This window comes from Medicago sativa, chromosome 6 (assembly GCF_051527215.1).
Source record: "Medicago sativa cultivar Bolivia chromosome 6, Bolivia_mono, whole genome shotgun sequence".
Classification (NCBI taxonomy): Eukaryota; Viridiplantae; Streptophyta; class Magnoliopsida; order Fabales; family Fabaceae; genus Medicago; species Medicago sativa.
This window is the reverse complement of record NC_140754.1, coordinates 35,900,247-35,922,614: the sequence shown is the minus strand read 5'-3', so window position 1 is coordinate 35,922,614 and position 22,368 is coordinate 35,900,247. Positions and strand designations below refer to the sequence as shown.

Below are 22,368 nucleotides of genomic sequence, written 5' to 3'. Positions count from 1 at the left end.
CGACACTTCAATCCGGATCTTTTATTTTTAAGTGAGACACTAGCTCACCGAAATAAAATTAAAGAACTACGTTTTTTGCTTGGTTACGATTCTTGTGTTCATGTAGACCGCACCGGTAGAGGCGGGGGTCTTGCTTTATTTTGGAGGAATTCTTTTAATTGTCAATTAATTGATTTTTCCAACAATCATATTACTGTTGAAATTACTGACACTGTGCTTGGTACTTGGCGAGTTACTGGTTATTATGGTTATCCGAATAATGGTCGTAGAACCGCTGCTTGGAATTTTCTTCGTCAACTTTCTAATAGTTTTGCAGGTCCGTGGTGCATTTTTGGGGACTTTAACGATATTTTGGATGCAAACGAAAAGAGGGGGCGCAACATCAGGCCTCAGTGGCTCATTAATGGTTTTCGTCATGCGGTACTTGATTCCGGTTTGTCAGATGTACCTTTCGAAGAATACCCTTTCACCTGGTTCAAGAGTCTTGGCACACCACTTGCAATTGAAGAAAGGTTAGATCGAGCTCTTGCTAATAATTTATGGTTTCACATGTTTCCCAATGCTTCTGTGGAAAATCTTGTAGCACCCGCATCTGATCATTATCCCATATGGTTACAATGCTCTCCTAAACCTCGGCATACTCATCATAAAAGACATTTTCTCTATGAAAATGCTTGGCAATTGGAACCGGGGTTTAAGGATTTAGTTACTAACTCTTGGCAGGTACATTCCACTAATTCTATTATACCTAAGTTGTCATCATGTGCGGAGGACATGTCAGCATGGAAAAAAGCCCATTGCCAGAACCTAAAGCGTGACATTGATAATTGTCAAAAACAAATGCAAGAAATGCGGCTGCAAGCTTCAGGTGAAGACCAAACTCGCATGTTTGAACTCCGGAAATGAATGCAATGGCTGCTGTCCCAAGACGATGCCTATTGGCGTCAACGTGCAAAAAATCACTGGTACAAGGATGGTGACAGAAACACAAGATTTTTTCATGCATCGGCAACTGCTCGAAAAAAGGTAAACCGTATAATCTCTCTTGAAGATGATGTAGGGAATACAATTACTAGTGAACAAGGTTTGCGAGAAGTAGCACACAATTATTTTGTGAATATTTTTCAACAACAGGATAGCGACTTTTGGAATTTATGTAGTGATGACATCTTAAAGGAATGTTGTAATTGGTTAGATACGGGACAGTTTCCCCCTGACTTAAATATTACTAACATTGCCCTTATTCCAAAAGGATCTACGCAGGTTAGCATGAAAGATTGGCGTCCAATAGCTTTGGGCAACATGCTATACAAAATTGTTTCTAAATTTCTAGCAAACAGGTTGAAGTGTGTGTTGTCTCAGTGCATCTCTGACAACCAATCCGCATTTGTCCCGGGTCGTTCCATCCTCGACAATGCCATGGTCGCAATTGAGATTCTACATTTTATGAAAGCTAAGACACGTGGGCCGGATAGGTATGTTGCTCTCAAACTTGATATTAGCAAAGCCTATGATCGCATGGATTGGAAGTATTTAATGGCTGTTTTAAGTAAAATGGGCTTTCATCATCGTTGGATTCATTGGATGCGTATGTGTGTAGAGTCGGTTGATTACTTTGTGCTTGTTAATGGCGAGTAGGTTGGCCCTATTATTCCAGGCCGTGGTCTCCGCCAGGGGGATCCTCTCTCCCCTTATTTATTTATTATTAGTGCAGAGGGTCTATCATCGCTTATCAGAGACGCAGAGACCAGAGGTCCTCTTACGGGAACAAAGGTTTGTCGTAACCAAGCAAGCAAAAAACGTAGTTCTTTAATAAAGCAAGGGGTTGAGCCACACGGTTAAAACCACACGGTTAATTTTGTTACACATAACCTGTAAGCACTGTGAACAGAGTAACGTCCGTGTCTTTCTGCTTGGTTAACGTTAAAAATAAATATACCGCCGTAAGAATTATTGGCTTCGCACTGTAACACAATTTTCTTTTTTTCGATGGGACCATTATTTAAATGGAATTACCACTACAAGAAATGTTGCATTTTGCCAGGGGCAGAAGCCCTGGAAAAATGCAGAAAGCCTTGGCAAGTGGACGTTTCCCAGGAGTTTTGCCAGGAGAAAAATGCCCAGCAAATCTGCTCATCGCAAATGACCCTGCCTGGGCTTTAGCTCCTGGCAAATGCGCTCCTGGCACAGGCCCTGGCTCAACCCCTGGCAAACTGTGTCTGCATGATTGCAGGCTTTTCTGACGTATTCTGGTCAATGCAGGCTTTTGCAGATGATCACATCAGTCATTTTCAAACCATGCCAGGGAAATTGCCATGGGTTAACCCCTGGCAAAATGTGTACGAATTTTCTTTAAAAAATCAGTTTTTTAAATGTTTAAAAAATCAAAATATTAAAATTTAATAATTAAAATAATTTTAAAAAACATTTTAAAATTAACTTCAACAAAACAAAAACACAAACCTAAATACATATTACAAAATTACAAGATATAAACAATAGTATAACCTCTGTTGTCAATAGCGGCCAAACGCGGCGCAATCGCGGAGCGGCGCGGCCGAAAACAGCTTAGCGCGTCAGAGCTCGACCGAGTCGCGCGTTAGGGAAAAACGGATCAAAAGCGGGTTTCGCGGCCGCTTTACATGGAGCGGTAGCGGGTCAAATCGCCCGCTTTTCTGGGTCGGAGCACAAAACAGCTGTGTTTTGGTTGTTTCCGGTTAGATCTGCAGGAGAGAGATGACGCGAGGAAGAGGAAAGAGAAGGGAGGAAAGAGAAAGAGAAAGAGAAAAGTGAAGGAAGAGGAAAGAGAAAGAAGATCTGCGTAGATTTGTGTTGTGTTTTGGTTTTGTGGTAGAATGCAACTGTCAGCTGTACTTTTCCTTCTAATACAGTGGGTAACACACAGCTGTATTACTTTTGCATTCAGTTTTAATTTTTTTTACACTGTTCTTTTTCCTTAGGTTATTATTATTATATGCGGTAAAGTTTTGTAGGCATTCAGTTATGTTTTTCATAATATTTATCAATAAATATTTATAATTAATTGCCAATGTGATTTTAAAAAAGTCACGCTCATATAATAATAATAATAATAATAATAATAATAATAATAATAATAATAATAATAATAATAATAATAATAATAATAATAATAATTTGTTTTACTAAATTAATAGTAATAGTACTTTTTTTAAAAGGAATAATAAATAATACATAGTATAGTATATTATTTTTAAATTATGACATGATATATTATTTTTCTCTTTATAAAAAAATATAGTGTGATATATAGTATTTAAATAAATATAGTATGATATATAGTTTTTAAATTAATAAGTATATACAATTAATTTGTTTCTTAAGTACATTGTTTAAGGTATTTTAGTTTTTTTTTTAGCATTATGGTATTTAAGTATATTGTTTAAGTATATTATTTAAGGTACTTTAATAGTACAAGAAATCAGCGTTTTAGAGACCGATTATTCGGTTGCTATATCATAAAAATCGGTCACTAACGCAGTTTGTGACTGAAATAGCGAGTAAAAATATCAGTCGTTGATATGCTGGTCGCTGATCCTCAGTGACCAAAATAGTGACTGAAATTCAGTGACCGAAATTGAAACAGAAATTAGAAACGTAATTTGCGACTGATTAAGAGCTCCCAAGATTAGATACTGATTTAGTGACTGAGTTTAGTGACCGAACTAGAGACTTGCATCAGAGACGGATTTTCTCACCAATTTTGGAGACCGAGTTTGTGACTGAATTTATTAGTAATAAACGAAATAAGTCACTAAACCAGTCTCTAATTTATGTTGTGCCAAAAAAAAAAAAATTAACCTGCCATAATATGATTTTACCTCTAAATGTATAATAAAATCATACACAACAAAATATGCATTTATGTATTATAATTCAAATACCAACTGTAAAGTACAATATTACATTAACACAATAAACTAACTTCATCAAGAAATAAAGAAGAAAAGCGGGAACCATGAACTGCATATTCTTAAATGGTTGGAAAGCTTGTATCTCTATTTTTTACTTGCATCCATAACTTCAATGTTATTCTTAAGCACCACCTGCCAATATCAAGTAACTTAGTATCATAACAGAATACATTCAAGATACTTGTATATATGAAAGACTCAATATAATGTACAAACACAAACATAAGGTTGATTTGAATGTTTGTACAAGATATGCATCGGTAAACTCAACAAATTATATTTGTTCATTTTTTAAGCACAAGCCATATTTATTCAAGTTTTAAGTACTACTATCGATTTTCCATTAAAAAAACTTTTATTCAACTACTTTGTTCCCTTTGTAAAACTTCATTATATATAGTTCATCATTGATTGTAACATTCATGGTTTTGTAGTACGTTGTCGTATTAATTGCAGTTACGTCTTTGTCATATTATTAGGCTTTTTAAGTACTACTTTTTAAAACAATATTATTAGGCTTTTTAAGTACTACTTTTTTGTCATATTTATTCAACTTTTGTAGCATACAGGCTCCTACACCAGCAGGAAAACACCCTTCATAGGGGTTGAAAACCAAAACAAAAAAGCCAAACTCCAGAAGAAAATATGCTACAAAAAAAACAGGAGCCACAAAGAAGCAAGGAAGAAGAAACACAAACTTAAAATTTAAAGGAAAACTAGTGAATATATGGTTGAAACCATGGTCAACTTGTGTAAGAGAAAAGATATATATTAATGTTAAATTAGGAGAGGAATCAGTACAATACCTGATCTGTTTCTAGATGTATGGAAGGATCCAATATATTAGTTGTGGAAGGATTAAAAGCTTTAGCAGCTGAAATATCCGCAACAATATCCCCAAGATGTCACACCAACTAAACCTGAACATCACAATCATAAAAATGCCTTCCATACACTGCAATAAACTTGACTTTGCCAAACTTTATCGATCAAATCCTACACAAGTAGACAAACAAACACTACTTCAAAACATGGGTCTTATTTCCATCTCACGCCCACCTAAGTACATGAATGTTACCTAAGTCTAATCAAAGTTTAATTAACAGGCAAACAATGCAAATTGATTCTGTTACCATCCTGATCAAAAAAGCCTATTGTTCTCTATAACAAATCATTTTTAATCCTCTTTAGCATTGATCAACTTCGCCTATAGTTTTTTCCTATTAATTTGAAATCAAAGACTAGTGACAACAATATCATTGGGTGCTACTCAAATAAGAAAAGCTAAAACATGGATTGAAAACAATGAAGTAAAATAAATGAAAGAATAAAAATCATGTTTTCATCAAGTTAGTGCAAAGATTGAAAAGTAGGTAGATGTATCAATCAATAAGCAGAGTTACAATAAGAAGATTATATTTTGTCATCATATTACCTCAAATGGTGCCGGCTTTTCCTTACAGTGATGACTTTTCCTTCATCATTCACATAGTTTCTCTTTATTAAAGTTGACAAAAGAACCTCACCATTACACGCATGTCTTTTTTATTGTAGATCTGCAGTCTGCACAACGTTAATACAATAAAAATTAATAAGTAATTATCATATACAACATACTTAAAATCCTATTCAAACAGCCGCAAAACAAAGCTCCAAAACTCCTTCAGCCTTGACAGATAGCAAACCCTCGAATGACACCAATTGAACCCAAAAATGACAATTTAGTTGGACAATTAGAAGCATAGCAGATCTGAACAACACAACCGGTAAAATGCATCAAACCCAAAGGAAAAACGCATCTTGAACTTTAGAGATACATAGCAGAAAGGCATCTGAAAATTATAATAAGTAACCACAAGCAACATAAGCCAACAAATCCCAACACTACCGAACACAAGAACTGAAGCAAAACAAAAACCGATACACCACACTGAAACTAGAAGATAAACTAACAAACCATAAAGCTTAAAGTACAAAACAAACTGGTGATATTCAGTTAAATATTGCATAGATCAAATAAGGTTATTCATTGGAATCAACAGGATATAAAATATCATTCTTAAACAAAATATGCATTTAAAGATAATGAGTTTTTTTTTTAAAAGATAATGAGTAATAGCCATTAGTTCAAAATCATGTATACATGGATGAGGAATGTGAATTTACGCTCAAAAAGTGAATGTTATAGTTACATAATAATTGTAGTATATATATTTTCCAAACATTGTAAAAAAGAGAGTATGGTCCAATTATAATTAAAATTAGATTTCATATACAAACCTTGGCAAGCAATAAATGAATAAACACACTCAGATAGAGAAGGGATTCAACAAAGAACATGTATCAAACATAGCTCTCTTAAAAACTAGTAGCTTTTGTATAAAAAAAAAAAGGAAATTAGGTTTTAAACAAAATTGGGGCTTTTCTGTTTGAAGAATAAGCTGATCAAAATAAGAATTGAAGACTAACCCTTGAAGGAGAGAAAATCACGGCGGCGGCGGAAGTAGAGTTCCGACATGGTGGTCCTGTAAAAAAAAAATCTGAATCTGAAAGAAATTGAAAGAGAAAAAAACTCAGTGCAACAACCAACATGAAATAGAACGAATAAAATGAGGAGAAGTGATCGTCAATGGCCTTACCACGAAGGAGAAGAGGAGGAGGACGACCATGAAATTAATACTCTTCAAAAACTAATCAGACCAGAAAATAGATCTCGTGATGGGGATCTCGAATAACGTCTCTTTTTCTCCGATCTCATCATGTGGTGGCTGGATCTGGTAGAGAAAGTTGTTGAACGGTGGTGGCTGTGAGAGAGAGGTTAGGTTACGTACTTTCCATAGAAAGTGAAAAGTAACGAAGAGAGAGGAAAGTGAAAAAATAAAAAAATAAGCGAATATCCCTAAATCAGTCTATATATTATATATTTTTTATTTTAATTTTAATGTTATGTAGCAACTGGTATTAATCAGATTCTAAATCAGTCACAAAAATAATTTTGTGACCGATTTAAAGACGAATTTGTCCTTGACCAATTGTTTTGTAAATATAGGCTCTAAATCGGCCTCTGTAGTGACCAAATATTATGGGTCTCTAATTCGGTCACTAAATGGCAGTTTTCTAGTAGTGGTTCTTTTTGAACAATATGATATTTTAACATTAAAAGTATTTAAGTATAATAGTATTTAATACTAAAAACAATTAATAATCTTTAATTTTTCATTTATACTAATACCAAATATAATTTTTTCCATAATTTCTTGGTCCTTTATTAATAATATAATTTTTAGTTTTAGGGTCCGCGTCATGTAAAAGCCCCCGCGTCGCGCCCGCATACCGGGTCTCGTCAATTTTTGGGGGTGGCCGCGTCGCGCCGCGTTTCCGCTTTGACAACTATGAGTATAACATCATTCATTTATGAATAAAATAAATTATGGATAACGGAGACATCAAACATATTCAATTTTTTTTCTATATGATTGCAACAACACAAATGTATGGGGACTATAGAACGCCATTGGTAAATAACAAAGTTGATTTATTAATTGAAATAGCTACAGAAAAAGGAAGAAAATATTAACTTGGATGTGTACCAAATCAAGTGCTTCAACTCTTGAGTATTAGATGTCCGTATCAGTCCAATTGCATACGAAAACTCTTCGAATCCTCATAACTGTGGTGCATCAGTGGTGCATAACTGTGTTGCGATGTGTTCTATGCGGGAGGATGGTATAACATATGTTTAGGAAGATCCACTTAAATTAAGATCTTGTAGCGTATCCTCCTGTGCCAACAAAACCAAATTAGAATGAAATTCAGGTACACATAGATAAATGACATGAAAAAATATCTAACTTAAGGTTTAGTTCAAGTTTAACACAGGAAATTCAGGTACACATAGATAAATGACATGAAACAATGCAAAATTACACAAGTTCAGTGATTCATGAGCATCAAAATACAAGATAAGACACAAGACATTCACAAAAATTCAGTTTTGTACATAGCAGTGCATTATTTAGAAGTTAGCACAATCTGATATAATCTCAGATCCTATCTCTGCAATATTGAAACGTGCCTACCATGTTACATCACTATGAAACCTATAAGTTTATTATAAAGAATTTGGAGCCCTATGCTTCAAAGACTTGTGTGCCTAAGGTTTTGATGAAGATGATTAAGTGAAAGTATAATGTAAGCGAACCAAACTCAAACTCAAAATTCAGTGACTGATGGAATAATAACATAGTTAGGCCAAAAGCTAAAATTACCACATTTGATGGATTAGAAATATAGTTAGGCCTAAAAAGGATTAGGTGTGGGAGCCTGAAATTCAACCTCAGTAGGTAAGGAATGAATAACATGTACCAATCTCTCTTCTTTTTCTTCCTTCCTTATATTGCAAATCACACATCCTACTTTCATTACAACAATATTGTTGAATGGTTATTGCATACCCTCAAAGAGGTACATTACAAACAAGTTACAACACTATTCTTTACTGAAAAACATAATCTAACCAAACATTATGCCACTGAATATGAAAGCACACTTCTGTCAGAGTGGCAACAGAGTAAATCTGTTTTGCTGTCATGGATCCAAACCCTCAATGACAACATTTACTAATTACCTTGCTCTGTATAATCTAAGATCTATATAATTGGTTTACATATGAATCCTCCTCATCAAAGGATGGATTCTCTTTTCTTGTAATTCAAACGACGGTAAGTCGTACACAACTTAACAAAGACACGAAAACTAGAACAAAGTACAAGAATCAATACATCAGATATTGAATTCTTCATATTACTTTGAATCCACATCACTTTAAATGTGATTTTACTAATACGATTAGTCACCATTACTAATTTCCAACAAGTTATCCCAACAAAAGCATCAATTCAAGGATTAAAGTTCAATCCACATCAAAGTCTACAAGTTATCAAATTCCAAAGAAAATTGTTTATGTCTAAGTTACTCTTAAATTATGATTTTCAATGATACAATAGTACCAAACAAAACCCAAACAACAACCAATTCTATTATATCCCCTTGGGCCTTATTAGGAAGCTTAAAAATCATCAATTTAACAAAAATAACATGTTCAATCAGTGTATCTAAGCAAAAATCTGAAAATAAATATAAAACTTCTAAAATATAGTGTAGAGAAGAGAAAGAAGAGAGAACTCACCAAGAAGAAGAATAGAAAGGGATGAAATGGCCGCAAATGATTTTTCCGACGCGGTGGCAGTGATTTCCGGCACGGTGGTTGCGGGTTAAAGTTCTCCGATCATGAAATAAACCAAGGGGTTTTGTTGCTAACATCATGAGGAAGAAGATGGTGGGTTTGGTTTCTCAAAAAAAGGATCATAGTGACTAGAAATTAAGAGAGAAGGTGATGATTGGGTTTTTCAAATCTAACCAATCGATAAAATAAATGGTTAGTTTTTGAAGAGGGGGAGGAGAGGGTCTCAATGGTGGTTGTGGTTTGGTGGAAGGAGGTATGACGGTGAAGTTGTGGTGGCTGAAAGAATTGGGAAGTGGGGTTCAAGCAAAAAGAAGAAGAAAAGTCGCAAGGCAGCGGCAGCAGCAGGGAGAAGAGTATAAGGAAAGAGTTTTTTTGACAACAATGGTAATAATAATAATAATAAACAAGGGCAACCCCATGTTTTTTTCACTGCAATGCCTGCATTTTCCTGTTCCCTCTTTGAATTTGATTTTGGGCCTTAAATTTTGCCAGGGGTTATTGAAATTTGTGAGGGGCTCACCCCTGGTTCATGAAAAGGTGGTCCAGTATTTTCCTATGACATTTTCCCAGGGGCATCCCTGGCATTGCTCCTGGCAAATTTGCCAGGAGTTCTTGCTCCTGGCATTGTTCCTTGGCAATATGCAACATTTCTTGTAGTGTACCGTTTAACTCAACGTATATACAAATCCGCTTTTCATGCTTAGATAATTGGATAATGCAATGCACTTCACTCTATATTTCGGTGAATTGTATGGATATTTATTTATTTTCATGTCCTAACAGCAGCCAATATAGAAATTAAATTAGGTATCTCAGGGAAAAAAAGTAATTATAATATGAATCAATGTATGTCATTCATGTGTCAATTGCTTTAAGTCTTATATTCTATTTAGTTCAGTAGTCTATATTGAATTGATACACATGAATTCTGGATTAGTATACAACTCATATATTCACTAGGCATGTCTCAAGTGATTAAACTAACACAATAGTTACATCTGATTCATGACACATCACTTAAGTTTAACACAATTAAAGCATCATGTTGATGCAATTATTAAAGCTATTTGCAGAACATGTTGCTTATTAGGTACTGATATACACATTATTTAAATGTTCATATTGCTGTGATTTCTTTCTTTCATTCTAATGTTACTCCCGTTAACACATTATTTTAGTGTTTATTTAGCCGTTTAAGCTGAGCACTGAAGTGAGAAAATTTCCTTCTATCATTTGTATTTTGTGATAATATTTATATTTTATTAAATGTTGGTTATTCATACTTTCGATTTTATATGCATATGTATTTCAGATTTGGTGCTAAACGATGAACAGTTGAAGGCGTACGCTCTAGCAGAAATTGAAATGTTGTTGCAAAGTTTTGGGAAGACTCTGTCTAAATAACCTCCAATGCCAACAGCAGATCATTCATTAGTTCCTGACGTGCAAAATAAATTGATACAAGATGAGATGAGCTATAACAGGCCTGCATTAGTTGATGAACGCAAAAGAATGATGTCAACCATAACTGCAAAACAACGAAATGTTTATGATAGGGTAATGACAAGGGTTGGTGAGGGTAGGCCTGGTCTGTTCTTTCTTTACGGTTACGGTGGCACAAGAAAAACATTCATATGGAGGGCTATGTGCGCTGCACTGAGATTTCAAGGTGAAATAGTGTTGGCGGTTGCATCGAGTGGAATTACTGCATTGCTGATACCAGGTGGTAGAACTGTGCATTCTAGGTTTTGTATTCCTTTAAGTGTTGACGAGTGTTCAACATGTACCATTGAACCAGATTCACCATTGGCGATATTAATTGCTAAGGCAAAGCTCATAATTTGGGATGATGCACCGATGATGCACATACATTGTTTTGAGGCAGTTGATCGCTCTTTTAGAGATATTCTTAAAAAGGTGGACGCGCGAAATAAAGACATTCCATTTGGTGGTGACTTCAGACAGATATTACCAGTAATACCCAAAAGTATCAAACCAGAAGTTGTACATGCGACAATTAATTCTTCTCATCTTTGGAGATTTTGTGAGGTTCTCACTCTCACCAAAAATATGAGAATTCTACACGGTGCACGTGAGTCAGACATTGAAGAAAGAAAGCTATTTTCAGATTGGGTATTGAGTATTGGTGATGGTACAGTTGGGGAAATCAATGATGTGGATATTACTGTTAGTATTCCATCTGACTTACTTTTTATAACATCAGGTGATCCTCTTGCTTCAATTGTTTCTAACACTTACCCAAATCTTTAAGAAGATATGAGCAATATAGATTACTTCCAAAATAGAGCTATATTAGCCCCTAAAAATTCCATTGTTGATCGGATAAACGAGTATGTGTTGGACTTGCTGCCAGGAGAAGAAAAAATATATTTGAGTTATGATAGCCCATTAGCAAATAAAACAGGTACCGATGCAGTGGACGATGTTCACACACCTAAATTTCTCAACACAGTAGTTGCGTCTGGACTTCCAAATCACAAGTTGCGCTTAAAAGTAGGAGTTCCAGTGATGTTATTGAGAAATATAGACCAGAGTTTGGGATTGTGCAACAGAACTAGGTTGGTCATTACAAGGATGGGTAAGTTTGTGCTTGAAGGACAAGTCATATCCGACTCTAACATAGGTGATAAAGTTTTTATAACAAGGATATCTTTGATACCGTCTGATACTAGAATTCCTCTCAAGTTTCAACGAAAGCAGTTTCTGCTTACCGTTTCTTTTGCAATGACTATAAACAAAAGCCAAGGTCAATCTTTGAAACTTGTTGGCGTATATTTGCCATCGCCTATCTTCTCTCATGGACAATTGTATGTGGCTTTGTCGAGGGTTACTTCAAAAGAAGGTTTGAAGATATTAATATCTGATGATGATGGTGAAAACACTGATGTAACTTCTAATGTAGTTTATCACGAAGTTTTTCGCAATGTATCCTAAATTGTGTACTTGGAAGGATTGACCGAAATTAATATTCTTCATTGTAAACTATTTATGCCTGACAATTTTCCCTAGATTGTGTACTTTCTATTATTTAACAGAATGAAAGTTCTACTATTCCTATGATTCATAGCTTGGAATGTATCATAAATTTTGTACTCTTTATGTTTTACGGCTTATTGTTAAATTTATTATGACTTATTCTACATTAAAATAAGACCCTTGCGTCAGCACGGGTCATGGTTCTAGTGAATATTATTGTCATACCCCAATTTTTGACCTAAGATCCTACATTCATACACTGACACGTGTCGTTTAACCCTGATTAGTCTCTGACTTTTCAGTAAAAAATTCGTCAGAGAGGTATTTTAAAATACCTCATTTTTGGTTCCGTGTCAGACCCTCTTTTCTTTTATTTTAATTTCTTATTTTTAATTCCATCTTTTATTTAAGTTTTTTAATTAACTTTAATTTTGTTTAAAAAAAATCTTTACTTTCTTTTAATTAAACTTTAAAATATCTTGTCATTTTTTTATTATTTATTTTTATTATTTGTTTTAGTCTTTATCTTCGGTTTTAGCTTTATTTTTGTCCATAAGTCCAAAAAACAGTCCAAATTCAAGCTACAGGCTGGCGTTCATTAAGTTCCAGTGCACACGTCGTCTGCAACACAATCTCAGGAACAGAAACACAATTCGTTCCTCTCATCCCAATCCAGAAGCACAGCTTTTGCGCATCTTCTCAACGAAACCCTAAGTCCACATCCAGCATTATAAATACACATCTGCATAACACAACAAAGGGGGGCGGAAATTCACAACCTGCAGCTCAAAAAAAAAAACCAATTGCATGCTCAAACAAACTGCAAAATCAATTCACTCTACACCGAATACAAACACCAGTAACAAAATCACTCTCAAGCCATTCAAAAACCCATAACATCACCACTGCCAAACCGTCGCACACCCCAACACCATTTACACGCATCAAATCCAAACATCCAAACTACAATCGTTTCACACATCACGAACCACAGACCCAATCATCAATCGGCCAACACAAGCCTAGCCCATATCAAATCCGTACATAAAACCACAGCCTAGCAATCAACATCCAGGCGGATTTCAACAACAGCAAGCATCACAACAAACAATTCCCAGCATCCATTCACGAATCACAACCACAAAGGTACAAATACCAGAGGCACAACCACGAACCGCCCAGGCTAGCCGCAAATCAACGACAACGGATCAGGGGTCAAGCCACGAAGCAGTAGACAAACAGAATCGGTCCGAAGGTGAGTTTTTATGTTTAAATTGTCTTTTTAGATCTAGGTGTGTTGGTAGGTTTGTGAGAAATTTTAAGGTTAGAAACGAGTATAGGAAGAAGAGTAGAGGAGATTGAACAAAAAAAAAACTTGAAAAAATAATAAAAATAAGTTTTTAGCGGCGGCGCCGTCACCTAAAGTGGTCGGCCCGCCGCGTCGGACCGCCCCATCTCGACGGAGAAGAAACATTGAAAGAAGAGAGAGAGACCGGTTAAGATAGAAGGAAGAGAGAGGAATTTTTGTGGAAATGATTGAAAAAAGGGTCTTATACCCTATATATATCCATTCCAACCTGACCCAGTTCCTTTACCCAACCGACCCGGTTCGGTTTGCTTCAGGTCCAGTATGCATTTTTATTTCCCACACCCTCCAGAATACTGACCGCACCCCCTGCCTTGCATCACATCGTTTTTGTTTTTTTATTCATACATTTCAATTTCTCTTGCATTTTTTTTTATTTTGCACTTTATTATTTTCATATGTGTTAGTTTAGGCTGCATATTCAAAATTCATTTATCTATTGCATACATATTTAATTTACATTGCATATTACTTATTTCTTTTACATTCCATTTTTTAATTAAGCTAGGTTCGTTGTATTATTTTGCATTTTCTTTTGGCATTTAATTTTATTACATAGACTTAGAATGCATATTAGGTTAATATAAATTCATTCATGCATCTTTAGTTTAGGTTTATTATCATCCATACTTAACTCTTCGTTATTTATTCTTCGTTATTTATTCTATCACATGGACATAGTGTGTACATTAGGTTTGAATGTAAATAACTCATGCATTTTTAGTCCAGTTTATCATGCATTTTAATTTTATTTTTATGTCGTTGCATGGAATTAGAATGTAAATATAGGCTTAATGTGATTTATTTATTTTCTCGCAGACCATAGCATGTATCATAGGTTTTTATGTAATAGTTTAGGTGCAGGTGTGCGTGTGTGGGTGTATGTTTACTTTTATACTTGTTAGTTTAGGTAAAAGGTCCTTGTGGTGGTCCAACGCCACCATGGGGTCCCTACGCTTTTATTTCTTTATGCTCCGATAGTTTTAGTTTTTAGTATTATCATTCAAAAAACAGCAAAAACAGAACACAAAAATATTTTTTAAATAAACCTTGATCTTAAATCAAGTGACGTCTCTTTTTATTTTCTTTCCTTAATTAAACTTCAATCAATTTAATCTTACTTCAAGTCTCTTTTTGTCAATATTAAAAAACACAAACAAATTTAGTTTGCCACTTGGCTTTTCATTTTTAAAACTTTTTTCAAACTAATAAAAAAAACACACAACCAATCAAACGTCAATTTTTACCCCGAACTACGAGGTTTTGATCCCTCACGGGTACGTAGGCAGAGGACCTTGTCCTTCCAAATCAATAAAATGTAGATAATTAGGTCTTCCCTTTTTTAATCATTTCAAATTCTTTTTTTGCAAAAAAAAATAAGCAAGTTATAGCACATTAATTAAATAAAATCAAGAGGTTCCTGTAGAGTACTACGGACATAAAGGGTGCTAACACCTTCCCTTTATGTAACTAACCCCCGAACCCTAAATCTTTTCAAAATGTGGGGTGTTTGAACTTTTTTCCCCTTTTCTTAAAAATTAAATGTTCAGTCGTGAAATAAATTTAGTGAGTCAAAAGCTAATCAAATAGTCTTGATCTTCGAAAAATGACGCGACGGAAATGGCGACTCTGCTGGGGACCCCCTAAGAGGGTTGAGCCTAACTTGGCTTTATTTAATTTTTGTGCTATAACTTGCTTAAAAAACAAAAATAAAAGATGGAAATATCTGTATATATGTTCTCCCTTCTTCTTCCTTCCTTCTTCTAACGTGAGTGGTGAGATAAGTCCTACGCCCGGACTTGAGAGAAATTTAAGATAGGACGGTGGTATAATCATAGTGCCTTGCCAAGAGTGAATTTTGGTCTGCGACACATGTGATAACCCCACTCAGCTGAGGGATCTTGGAAGTATACTATGTTGGCATGAGTATTCGTGTTTGGCATGTTATTTTTAAGTGACTGTCGAAAGTTGAGGACCTTTAGTTACCTTTAACCCCTCTTGGCCTTTTAGGATGTGGTGCGGTGGCAAATCATGAGTAATCTTGGTTTAGTTGACAAGCGATACCACACTCAGACGAGACTTTCTTACGAACATTATTGGAACGGAAGTATTTCCGTAACCTGATAGTGTTTGGAAGTAGTTGATAACTCTGGGAACTTGGTAGAACCCGTGATACAGGTACGTTTGAAAACCATAGTCCTTACCAAATGACGTTATTACCCTTAACTCCAACATTGTGGACCTAACCTCACTATGTTTTCTCCGTATTTTAGCATAATCATGCATACATGCATTCATTCATAAAACTTTTCTTTTTCATCATCAAAATGTCGAAGGACTTATATGAAATTTTTTCTTTTGTAAACATCGTAGATGGAAATTCCTACAAGAAACACTAGGAATTATACTTTGAATAAGCCAGATGTGGCTAAATTAAGGGAGCTAGGGAGGAAGGTAGCTAGTCAGGATGATTTTCGCGAACTTCATGGGAAACTGCTGGATATCCTCAAGGTAGATGTTACAAAAGGTGTCTTGGAGACTTTGGTTCAATTTTATGACTGTCATTGTCACTGTTTTACTTTCCCAGATTATCAGCTTGTCCCTACACTAGAAGAGTACTCTCATTTGATCGGTATAACCGTGCTTAACAAAGTACCTTTCAGCGGCCTTGAACCCAATCCTAAAGCCTCAACCATTGCTAAAGCCCTCCATCTTGAAGCCTCCATTGTAAGAGATAATCTTATTGTCCAAACCAAAGGGGGTCCCTCAGGTTTCTCCATCGATTTCCTTTACGATCGGGCCTCCATTTTTGAGAAGGCTGGCGCCACCCATGCCTTTTACTCTGTCTTGGCCCTACTTATCTATGGTCTTGTGCTTTTCCCGAACATTCCTAATTTTGTTGACATCCGTGCCATCCAAGTTTTTCTTACCAAAAACCCCGTCCCTACTCTTCTAGCAAACACCTACCATTCCATCCATGATCGAACTCTTGCAACTCGTGGAGCTATCCTTTGTTGTGCACCTTTACTCTACAAATGGTTTGTCTCTCATCTACCTTAACCCCGCTCTTTCATAGCCAACCTTGAAGGTACCCCCTGGTCTAAAAAAATCATGGCCTTGACAACAACTGATATAGTTTGGTACCATCCAACTTGGGATGACGGGACAATTATTATCAGGTGTGGTGACTACCCCAATGTACCTCTCATTGGTATGGAGGGAGGAATTAGCTACAATCCCGTCCTTGCCCGCCATCAATTGGGATACCCAATGAAGACCCAACCAAGTAACCTTGCTTTAACCAATGAGTTTTACTACAATGACAGAAATCACCTGGGCAAAAGGGAGGAATTTGTGCAAGCGTGGCGGAGTATTCACAGGCTTAACAGGAACCAACTGGGAAAAAGGGACAATTTTCTGCATGGATCTTACATTCAGTGGGTCATCAGTAAAGCTATCCAGAATCAAATGCCTTACACGGTACCGAGGCTCGTATCCGCAACAATCCCATCTTCATCATTACCTTTACCCTCTAAGACTCTGGGAGAGCACCAAGAACGATTGGCTGATAAAGACCGAGAAATTGCCACTTGGAAAAGGAAATATGACGAGGCTATGCTCATGATGGAAGATAAAAATGAGGAAATAAGGAAGCAGGAAAGTGTGATTCTCAAATTAGGGCAACAAATGATCGAGAGAGATGATCTACTCCAAGAGAAGGACAGGCTGCTTAAAAAGCATATCACTAAGAAGCAGCGCATGAATTCGATGGATTTGTTTGACGGTCCGCACCCAGATTTCGAGGAGTAGTCTACTATAAGAGCTCAAGAGTTTCCCAGATGTTTCACTACTTTATGTTATTTTCTAGCTTTTTGTGATGTACTTAGGAGTCTATCCCTTGGCTCAGTTTTGTTAAAAGGGAATTATCTTGTAGTACTTTAATTAGTAAATGAAATTTTCAATTATGATGTTTACAAATTTGCTTTCATAAGTCCTTCGATGACAAAAAATGTGTCTATTTTTGCATAACATCATGCATCATTTTGCATTTCATAGTCTCAAATCCAGAGTCTCACACCAAATTTCTTTTCCATAAAAGGTCAATCTGTTTCAAAATTAGTCCGACTGTCCTCGTCCAAAGTCGACTCGCACCTACAACACTAGTGCAAACAAAAGAGAGGAGTGGACAAGAGATCACAACGCTTCAGGCCGAGTCAAAGCAGCCGCAGTTCCAGCAGGGGCCCGAACGCCAACATCAACAACAGCCTCGACAACAGGCTCCAAAGATGCAGTTTGACCCAATCCCAATGACGTATGCGGAGCTGCTTCCCATCTTGCTCATGAAGAACCTTGTCAAAACTAGAAAGCCCCCTCGAGTGCCTAACGAGTTACCAGTTGGGTATCAACCTAACCTCTCATGTGCCTTTCATCAAGGGGCACCCGACCATGACATCGAGCACTGTTTATCTTTAAAGATTGAAGTCCAGAAGCTGATTGAAGCCAATATGTTGCTCTTTGAAGGTTGAATTCGGATGTGCAAATTAATCCACTGCCAAATTATATTGCCTAATATTGTGACACATGGAGTGGATAGCTGCAATGGGGTCGTTTTGATGTTCCTTCTACTGCTTATTTGTTCAAATAATGTTTGCTTGTTGCTTTTCGCTTTTCAAAAACATCCTCGTCCCGCCCGAGACGAAAGTGAACTTGTTTAGGGCTTTTTGCTTCATGTATTTTCCATCATTAATAAAAAGGTCGTTTTGATCCTGACTTTGATTTTATTTTGTGCTTATTCTGGAAAAATGGTAATACAAAAAAACCAAAAATAATCATTCTCAAATATCCGCATAATCATAATTTATACTCAATTGTCAAAATCAATCATCAAATCATGCATTAATAAACCCGTTGAACACATTAATCATGTACTCTCTTCCAACTTTGAGTTCCTTGTATCCGAAGCTGAATAAGAGAATGAAGAGATTCCCGACGAGATCTCTCACATACTGGGGCATTTTAGTCATTGAAGCTGCAAACAAAATGTCAAGGAGCTTGTCCAGAAGATGACATTCAATTACAAAGACTGGCTCGGCGTGCTACCATTCACTTTGCTCAAATATCGTACTTCAGTACACATTTCAATAGGGGCAGCCCCCCTCCTTCCCCAATATGCAACATGGAGGTCGTGCTTTCCGTGAAGGTCGAAGTCCCGTCAATAGGAGTTCTGCTAAAGTCCAAGCTTGATCGAATTTAAACACATGACGACGTTGTGCAAACATATCAAAAGAGGTTTGAAACAAGCTTCTAACAAAAAGGTTCGTCCCCATGAATTTCAAGAAAAAGACTTCATGCCTAAAAAAGGTAATACTTTTCAATCAGACTTCAGGGGCAAGTGGATGCTTAACTATGAAGGCCCATATACAATGACTTTTGCAACTATGGATGGTGACAAACTCACGCGCCCCATGAATGCCGGTGCAGTCAAGAAATACTCTGTCAAAAAATAGAAGCTCGATAAGTCGCAAACCAGAAAAGGCGGCTTAGGCAAAAATGAGCGTCTCGGTGGACTGAAAACCCGAAAGGGCGGTCCAGGCAAAAATTAGAGACAAAAATGATGATTATCCTGATAGGTTGAAACCCGAAAAGGGCGATCTATGCAAAAGTTAAGGATCATGACAAGTAACTGCATCAGTCAGCACAGTCCATTTGGGGCATCCAACTATCAAAAGACCTCCGATTCGAAGCATCTGCATATCAAAGACTCAGAACTGGGGCATTCAAAGTTGTCAGGGAATATAACGGTTATTGTGTTCAATGTACCTTTCCATATATTTACCATTTTCCAAGTTTTTCAAAGATCCGTGGAGCCATGCCATTGGCAGGTCGCCACTCAATTCATCAAATTTGAGCCTGTGCCCATTTATTTGGAACTCCCGTTTATTCTATTTGCAAAATTTCTTCTTTTTGATGGTAATACTTGAAGCAAAAATTTTCAAAATACAAAACTTTTTTTTTACATCTTTTGAAAAGTGTGAACAACAAACACACTCTCTTTGAACTCGTGAGTAGTTGAAGCGTACATCAACATCACCCTCGAAAAAGGTCACATTCCGAAAGAGAAACATGGCTAAGCACAATGAAGAGGACCTTCGCTTCGAGCAAGATGCTTTCACAGTCAAAAAAAATATATATACAAAAAAAATATACAAAAATAAATGCTCGCTAAGTTGAAAACCTGAAAAGGCGGCTTAGGCAATAGAGAGCGTCCCGGTGGACTAAAAACCCGAAAGGCGGTCCAGGCAAAAATTAGGGGCACAAAAAAGGAAGATACTCCCGGTGGACTGAAAACCCGAAAGAGCGGTCCAGGCAAAAGTTAGGGATTTTCAAAAATATATACAAAAAAAAATGATGACTGTTGAAGCATGCGGATGGAAGTACACTCTGCGCCAGTTTACAAATGGCGACTTCTTCCAGACTTTTGGTCAACAATGGGCCTTATCCCCAAGAGGCATCAGTTGCTACCTTGTGCCGGGTTTTATACCATCAATGGCTCAATTTGTTCACAATAATATCATCTCCAAGGAAGTTTGCCGAGTGTTTGTACTGCGATGTCAGTCCGCCTCCCATCCTACATATCTTGTCTCGTTTCATCGAGTCGTCTGTCATATACAGTTCATACAATCATACAAGTTACATTCATACATCCATACAATCATACATTCATACAATCATACGTAAATACTTTCACTTATTCATGCATTCATACATATTATATACGCGATATCAATTCATACATGATTGCATTAGTCACCAAAATCTTATTTCGGTTATGTCTTTTCAATTTGGTCTCTACTTATCATTGTGTCAAGCTGCAAGTTTCTACGCATGAGCATCTGACATTTACCTTCTCATCATCAAAAGTGTCATCCCCAGTGTGTCTGGTCAAGAGATGTCACCCGTCAGTGTCAAGTGGCAAGTCCCAAACAACGGACAGCTTGAGTCTACCTTTATCTTGTTTCAAGTGGCAAGTCCTAAACAACGGACAGCTTGAGTCTACCTTTATCTTGTTTCAAGTGGCAAGTCCTAAACAACGGACAACTTGAGTCTACACTTTATCTTGTGTCAAGTGGCAAGTCCTAAACAACGGACAGCTTGAGTCTACCTTTATCTTGTTTCAAGTGGCAAGTCCTAAACAACGGACAGCTTGAGTCTACCTTTATATTGTTTCAAGTGGCAAGTCCTAAACAACGGACAGCTTGAGTCTACCTTTATCTTGTTTCAAGTGGCAAGTCCTAAACAACGGACAACTTGAGTCTACATTTTATCTTGTGTCAAGTGGCAAGTCCTAAACAACGGACAGCTTGAGTCTACCTTTATCTTGTTTCAAGTGGCAAGTCCTAAACAACGGACAACTTGAGTCTACATTTTATCTTGTTTCAAGTGGCAAGTCCTAAACAACGGACAGCTTGAGTCTACCTTTATCTTGTTTCAAGTGGCAAGTCCTAAACAACGGACAGCTTGAGTCTACACTTTATCTTGTGTCAAGTGGCAATTCCTAAACAACGGACAACTTGATTTCACCTTTATCTTGTTTCAAGTGGCAAGTCCTAAACAACGGACAGCTTGAATCTTTTTTATCTTGTTTCAAGCTGCCAGTCCTAAACAACGGACCGCTTGAGTTTACCTTGCGTCATGTTTCAGTTTGGAATCACATTTTATTTTCTTCACTGTCATCCCCAGTTTAGTTGTTCAAGTGATGTCACTAAAAAGTTTCGTCTTCATTAAGCTATCGTTCCAAACCGATACGGTAGTAGACAATCTTTTCCCCAGTGAAACTACATTCCCTAGCGGAGTCGGATCCCATTCTTCAACGAATTTGGGTATCCCGTCGTTGTTTCTAATCTCAGTCAAGTCATCTTTGTCGTCCTGCATTCATACAAGCATTTCACGAGCATTCATAGCATCTTAGGTCCAAAATTGGTGTACTTTGTATTTAAGTCTCTTCGCTCCGATCGAATTAAAGATTCCATCTTTAAATCTCCGGACGAAGAAACTTAAATAGGGGCATCTGTCATACCCCAATTTTTGACCTAAGATCCTACATTCATACACTGACACATGTCGTTTAACCCTGATTAGTCTCTGACTTTTCAGTAAAAAATTCGTCAGAGAGGTACTTTAAAATACCTCATTTTTGGTTCCGTGTCAGACCCTCTTTTCTTTTATTTTAATTTCTTATTTTTAATTCCATCTTTTATTTAAGTTTTTTAATTAACTTTAATTTTGTTTAAAAAAAATCTTTACTTTCTTTTAATTAAACTTTAAAATATCTTGTCATTTTTTTATTATTTATTTTTATTATTTGTTTTAGTCTTTATCTTCGGTTTTAGCTTTATTTTTGTCCATAAGTCCAAAAAACAGTCCAAATTCAAGCTACATGCTGGCGTTCATTAAGTTCCAGTGCACACGTCGTCTGCAACACAAACTCAGGAACAGAAACACAATTCGTTCCTCTCATCCCAATCCAGAAGCACAACTTTTGCGCATCTTCTCAACAAAACCCTAAGTCCACATCCAGCATTATAAATACACATCTGCAGAACACAACAAGGGGGGGGGGGGGGGGGGGGGAATTCACAATCTGCAGCTCAAAAAAAAACCAATTGCATGCTCAAACAAATGGCAAAATCAATTCACTCTACACCGAATACAAACACCAGTAACAAAATCACTCTCAAGCCATTCAAAAACCCATAACATCACCACTGCCAAACCGTCGCACACCCCAACACCATTTACACGCATCA

At 36.6% G+C, this 22,368-nt stretch overlaps 1 protein-coding gene, 1 long non-coding RNA gene and 1 pseudogene across 5 annotated transcripts; 2 read left to right on the top strand and 1 right to left on the bottom strand.

The window, feature by feature from the left end:
• Positions 1–3,882: 3,882 nt before the first annotated feature.
• Positions 3,883–6,850, bottom strand: LOC146914823 (uncharacterized). 4 transcript variants are annotated; one of them, XR_015014413.1, is made up of 5 exons: positions 6,593–6,850; positions 6,423–6,499; positions 5,389–5,785; positions 4,760–4,949; positions 3,883–4,085 (listed from the first exon to the last, which is right to left on the bottom strand). It is a non-coding gene; the product is annotated as an uncharacterized LOC146914823 (long non-coding RNA). The 4 variants fall into 4 exon arrangements; XR_015014414.1 differs by having other exon boundaries at positions 6,423–6,478; XR_015014415.1 differs by having other exon boundaries at positions 5,389–5,703; positions 6,593–6,849.
• Positions 6,851–10,509: 3,659 nt separating this feature from the next.
• Positions 10,510–12,153, top strand: LOC146914822 (uncharacterized; annotated as a pseudogene).
• A 3,781-nt stretch (positions 12,154–15,934) lies between these two features.
• On the top strand, positions 15,935–16,621 carry LOC146914821 (uncharacterized). Its single transcript, XM_085721146.1, has one exon. It carries the CDS (start codon positions 15,935–15,937, stop codon positions 16,619–16,621), a length of 687 nt encoding a protein of 228 aa, XP_085577272.1.
• Positions 16,622–22,368: the final 5,747 nt, after the last annotated feature.

Excerpts from the sequence above, each read along its gene's own strand:
- LOC146914821 (XM_085721146.1), top strand. The coding sequence starts at position 15,935 with ATGGAAATTCCTACAAGAAACACTAGGAATTATACTTTGAATAAGCCA.